Raw genomic sequence first — 6,260 nt, 5'->3', positions numbered from 1 at the left:
GATAATTCTGTTCATAAAGCTCACTTTGGAGGATTTCATTTCTCCATGTTAAATACACTCTGTTTTTCTTTTGAGATACCTCTTTCCAGCAGGAAAATCCTGCCATCATCATTTCCCATTTGAGTTCCATGAGCTTCTACCTAGAGCCAAAATGGAAATGGAATTTTACAATGAAAGAAGCAGACGGGGAAAAGAATCTGCCATCTTCTTAACAAGCCAGTAACAGGCACCGAAAATCTGAGAGCTGCCAATGACAAGCATGTTCATGCTCAGCACAGCTGCTCTTTTACAAATCGTGGTAACATAAACAACATAAAATCACCATCAACCATTTCCAGAACATTTTCATCTTCCCAAGCTGAAAGTCTGTACCCTTTAAACAATAACTGCCCTTTCCTCTCTCCCCGAGTCCCTGGCCACCCTAGTCTACTTTCTATCTCTGTGAGTTTGATTATCTTTGGTACCCTATAAAGTGGAATCACACAGTATTTGTCCTTTTGTGCCTGGCTTACTTCACTTCGCATAGTGTCCTCAAGGTCCACCCATCTTGCAGCATGTGGCGAGACTTCCTTCCTTTTTAAGGCCGAATCATATTTCATTACATGGATGGACCACATTTTGGTTATCCACTCATCTGTTGTTGGACATCGGGTTGCTTCCAGCTGTTGGCTATTGTGAAAAATGCTGCTATGAGCATGAAATGTGCAAATGTCTCTTCAAGACCCTGCTTTCATTTCAAGCCACTGAATGTCGAGGTGGTTCGTTACATAGCAATAGACGACCAGATGTTGAGTCACGATTAGAGCGTGCCACCGACATGGCACAAGGATGATGATGACTGAAGGAGAGAAGTGTGTTGTCCATGTGAGTGCGTGGGGTCCGGCTGGAGAGATTATTAAGCAGGCTGTAGAATAGTAGCAGTTTAAAAATTGCACTCCTAACTGTGTGTCAACAAAAGAAAAGATTATTCTGGATTTGCATTCAGATTGGGCAGACTGCTAGTGTTTCCTCCACCAGGATGGTCTGAGAGCCAAGCTTGGAAAATCGGAAGTGACTGGGTCATCCGGTGCAGGACAGTTTAGCACCATGAATGGCTAATCAAACTTGGATTCCATCACAAACTAGAGGGGATACTTTTTCTTCTGTTGAAATTAATCAGGGCTGAGGAAGAAAAAGAAGAAACCATGGCTACCTTTTTGAAACAAGTCCAACAAACAGGTCAGAGAGAGGTTCCAGGCTGCACGTGGGGATCTGGAAGTAAAGCAGGTGAGCCCCCCACCTCCTGAAGCTGGACCCTGCACTGGTGATGAGGATAAGAGGTTTCCCAGCTGTTTAAAAGAAAACAGTGTATCAGCCGGGCATGGTGGCTCACGCCTGTAATCCCAGCCCTTTGGGAGGCCGAGGCTGGCGGATCACTTGAGGTCAGGAGTTTGAGACCAGCCTGGCCAACACAGTGAAACTGTATCTCTACTAAAAATACAAAAATTAGCCAGGCATGGTGGTGTGCACCTGTAATCCCAGCTACTCGGGAGGCCAAGGCAGGAGAATCACTTGAACCCGGGAGGGAGAGGTTGCAGTGAGCCGAGATCACGCCACCGCACTCCACCTGGGAGACAAGAGTGAAACTCTGTCTAAAAAAAAAAAAAAAAAAAGCCCACAATAAACAGCGTATCAATACAAAAAATTTGAGGTATGCTAAGGCCAATGGAGAGGACAGTTCCACACAGTTCCCAAGAGGAAGGTGTGCGCCATACCACAGGGCCGCATAGGGAAGCAGGAGGCAGAGCGAGAGGGGGGCTGTGGACAAGTGCCTTTTTTTTTGTGGTTTCCATGGGAAGAAACAGGAAGGCAAAGTAAAGAGGCTCAGGATTGACCGGTTTGCTAGTTTCAGCAGGCTCTGAGGTATAAGGGCTGTCCCTAGCTGTCTGGTACCCGACTTTGGGTGATTAGGGAAAGTGGATAGTGGCCCAGCACGTGAGAGACCAATAAAGGAGGTGGTTGGGGTGTGGGCTCTGGATTGGTTGGTTTGTATTTGAAAAGTGCAACCCTGGGAGGAGGAGGACTTCCAAGGAATGAGGGGTGGCACAGAGGAGGCGACAAGGGAGGCCTGAGGCTGAAGCAAAGCATATTGTTGGGTTTTCCAGATCAAGGAATGTTTGGTACTGCATGTAGGACAGATGTTAAATCATCGACTTTATGGATGCCAGAAACATGGTCAATATATTTGGCCCTGTGACACTTTAACATCAAACTAAGGCACCTTTGCAGCAATGATGGATGAGACTTAGAAGGAAGGCCATCATTTGCCCTAAATAGTGCAGAAAATATTTTTTTATGAGAGTTGAAAGGAGGAACAAAAATCAAAGTATAAGGAGTCCTTGTAGGCCAGCCTGTATCTAAGCTTCCCATTCATATGGCATTAGCAGGGGAAATAGATTCGAAATTTCCAGGGTCTCTACCAATATCTTGGTGGATTGCAAAGTATGTTAAAAGTATGAGAGAGATATATACCTCTCAAAAAAGTTGGACAAGAATATCTGGGTGTATTTCTCAGGTCATGGTGGTAAGTGCTGCGTTATGTTGTTGGAGGGTATGATCTGAGAAGTCAGTAAAGTACATGTGAAGATTGGTGATATTTGTGTGTAACCAAGGGGATGGGGTTGTTGTGGTGGTAACAGCTGGGGACAGGGCAGGAGGTCCTGGTGGAAAGCTGGAGGGTGGAGGAGAAGTCACTAGGGAGTGTATGACCCTCTCCCCAGGGTCCAAAGGATTCACTGACCTGCGGCAGCTGCCTTTTGGGGAAAACAATACTCTTCGTTAATTTTAGAAGGGCATTGAGAGTAGTAGCTTCTACCAGATTTTCCTTTAGGCGTGGAGGGGAGGGTGCATTTTTGGCAGAGAGCAAGGAACCTACCAGGATCATAGGCCAAGCAGATAGTAAATTCAGGAAACACAATAGAGTTCCTAATTCAAAAGAAGAAAAGCAGCAAATGTCCCATGTCCGTTTTGTCAGCACCTTGGGAGAGGCATTCCATGGGTGTCACTGGGGTGGAGGCTTTAGTGTCCAGGTGACGTATCTCTAATAGCGATGTCTTGGGCTAGGGTGATGTTGTCTAAGGTGATGTCATCTCCAGCTGCGAGCTTCTGAGCAATGTCATCTGGGATGTGGGTCTGAGGTGCCCTGCGCAACTGCAGAAAGGTACATGTGATTAAGATCTTGTCTGCAAAGATAGTGTGCAATGGCAAAGCTGTTGAGGTCCCTCTGGGTAGCCTAGGAAAGGTAAATTGTGACCCGTTAGAGGTGAAGGCAAACTGTGCTGAAGGGTTTTTGAAGGGGGCAATGAACAGAACACAGTAGCTAAATCTGTAACAATAAAATACCAGTTATTGACTGGGTGGTGTCGATTATTTTAATAATACTGAATATTGCATATGGGGCTTTTTTTTTTTTTTGGCCAGGAACTTCCAGTTTTTATTTTTTAAACATCATTTAACAAGAAAAACAGTCAACCAAATTAAAAAAAATTAGGTTGGATTAATTTACAATAAAATAATCAACTTAAAATATCAGCCCCTCCATTTAGGGCCAAGGAGGCCAATAGTTCCTGTTTAAACAGCAGAATTGCACAATTGTTTTTACCTATATTTGATGACACACAAAAATAAAAGTTACAATTTCCACAGACACCCTCCCCTCCCTCCAGAGTAGAGTTCATACAATTGCATCTTAGATCAGCACTCAGGTTTTTAAAAATCATCTTACATTTTGAAAGATAATACAACTACTGTGGTAACAAGAATACTTTTAAAACAATTCTTATAGAAAACAAATACCTTAAATAATTCTGTGGCACATTAGACTGCTCAAAGAAACAGTGAAGATGAACAATAACGTACAAGAATTATAGTCCCTTGTTTATAGAAACCATCCAAATAAAATATTTTCCCTAATTTTCCTTCCTTCTTATAGTTTATTAGCAGAGATGAATTACAAGAAGCAGAAAGCACCATTTTTTGGTTCTTAGTTGTAGCTGCCAGCTTAGGAATTCATGACTATAAATATCAAGCAAATATGATTATACTCACAAGTTCTGGAATGGGAAAAAACCTCAGATATCTCTAAAGTGTTTCTCTATCCTTTCTTTCAAGTCATGACAAAAAAAATTCACAGCAGTTTAAAGGATGGTGAAAGACTGAACATGTGCCCACTAAAATAGAGATTAATTTTACGTATTACATTCCTATAGTAAAAATTGTAATAAGTATGATATTGTATTAAGTAACATTCTATAGTAAGCTGTTGGAGCAAATACAGCATTTAACAGGTTCATTTACAGACCAGGCATAGTAGCCTTTAGACAGAACATCTTATTTTCACACTCTTGAACATGTAACCTTTAAAAAACCAAAAGGAATATGTAATTTATGACAACTGGCCAGGCACTTAATTTGGGGAAAGAGAAGGATTCTGAGGTAAACTAGAATTATTTTTAGCAATCACAAACATAGCCTATAAACCACATTTTGCACCACACTGAAGTTATTCAGCTTCTAACTACAAGTTTGTCACTCCTTTGTGCCAAAATTCACACCTAGGCGTAGCTTTATTTTTTGAGCCGAGTCTCACTCTGTCACCCAGACTGGAGGGCAGTGGCATGATCTCCGCTCACCGCAACCTTCACCTCCTGTGTTCAAGCGATTCTCCTGCCTCAGCCTCCCAAGTAGCTGGGATCACAGGCACAGGCCACCATGCCCAGCCAATTGTAGCTTCTTAAGAAGCTCTTCAAAGAACACACTCAAGTCTGGATCTTGGCCCTGCATTTAGGACTCTTTATGCATGGAACCACAGCATTAAGGTGCAGTAATCCACCATCAGGCGCCACTGATTTTTTTCTGCTTCCCAAAATTTTGACAAAATTGGATTGTCAAATGGAGAAGCAGTAAAGATAACCCTTCTATTAATTAGGTTTTAGATAATCAGGTTTTTATTGATACACAATAGGTGTACATATTTTGGGGGTAATGTGATACTTCGATACATTCATATAATGTATAATAATCAAATCAGGGTAATTGGGATATCATCACCTTAAACATTTATCTTTTCTTTATGCTGAAAACATTCAAATTATTCTCAAAGTTGAAGCTGTTTTGAAATATACAATAGATTATTGTTTTCTATAGTCACTCAACTCATTGATGGAGCACTAAATCTTATTTCTTCTTTCTTCCTCTTCTTCCTCTTTTTTTTTTTAGAGATGAGGTCTCACTATGTTGCCCAGGCTGGTCTCAAACTCCTGAGCTCAAGCAATCTTCCCATTTTGGCTTCCTAAAATGCTGAGATTGCAGGTATGAGTCACGATACCCGGCCTTCTTTCCTTAAAAGACATTTCTTTATCTATGTATCTATGTATGTGTGTATGTATGTATCTATGTATGTATGTATGTATCTATCTGTCTATCTATCTATCTATCATCTATCTGTCTATTGTTAGAGACAGGGCCTCACTCTGCCACCCAGGCTAGAGTGCACTGGCATGATCATAGCTCGCCTCAACCTCTTGAGCTCAAACGACCCTCCCACCTCAGCCTCCCAAGTAGCAGGGGCTACAGGCATGCACCACCATGCTCAGCTAATTTTTTTGTATTTTTTGTAGAGATGGGGTCTCACTATGTTGCCCAGGCTGTTTAAAGCTACATTCCTTCTGAAATTGATTTTTGTGGGTAGTTTAGGATATGTTTCAAGATTTTGCATATGGCTAATTGATCTATCAACATTAATTTCTTAAATATATTTTTAATCACTAATCTACAGTATTTCCTTCGTCACAGATATGTGTCCACACATGTGTGGGTCTGTTTTTAGGCTCTGTTCTTTTCCATTGGTCTATTTTCTATTCTTATTTCAACATTACTCCCTTAATTCCTGTGGCTTTATATTAAGTCCTTTTATCTGTAAGTTAATTTCTTTTATTTAGTTCTTTCTTCTTAAGAATGTCTTGGCTTTTCTTGGTCCTTTTCACCTCATATAAATTTTAGATCAGATTTTCAATTTCCATATCTAAAACCCTGTGGGGAGTTTGACTTATTTAATTTTTAATTGGATGTCAGAATGCTCCCTTTCTCTGTTTCCAATTTTTATTATTATAATTATGATGTTTCATAGATGATAGCAGGATTACAAAATATCAGAAAGCAGGGACAGTATTTTATATATTTTTTTTAATGTTAAACACATCCTGGCCGGGCGTGGTTGCTCA

The 6,260-nt window shown here is 41.1% G+C and overlaps 1 protein-coding gene and 1 pseudogene across 1 annotated transcript in view; both read right to left on the bottom strand.

Annotated features, from left to right (window-relative positions):
• Positions 1–716: 716 nt before the first annotated feature.
• LOC105526599 lies at positions 717–981 on the bottom strand (annotated as a pseudogene).
• A 1,191-nt stretch (positions 982–2,172) lies between these two features.
• LOC105526787 overlaps positions 2,173–6,260 on the bottom strand; it is a 17,099-nt gene continuing 13,011 nt past the window's right edge. Inside the window, exon 2 of the mRNA XM_011962898.1 lies at positions 2,173–3,271. Within this exon, the coding sequence (XP_011818288.1) occupies positions 3,058–3,271 (214 nt within the window). The 3' untranslated portion in view covers positions 2,173–3,057. The remainder of the gene's footprint in view (positions 3,272–6,260) is intronic.

Source organism: Colobus angolensis, unplaced genomic scaffold (assembly GCF_000951035.1).
Source record: "Colobus angolensis palliatus isolate OR3802 unplaced genomic scaffold, Cang.pa_1.0 Scaffold6, whole genome shotgun sequence".
NCBI lineage: Eukaryota > Metazoa > Chordata > Mammalia > Primates > Cercopithecidae > Colobus > Colobus angolensis.
The sequence above is the reverse complement of the archived record's forward strand: the minus strand, read 5'-3'. Positions and strand labels throughout refer to the sequence as shown.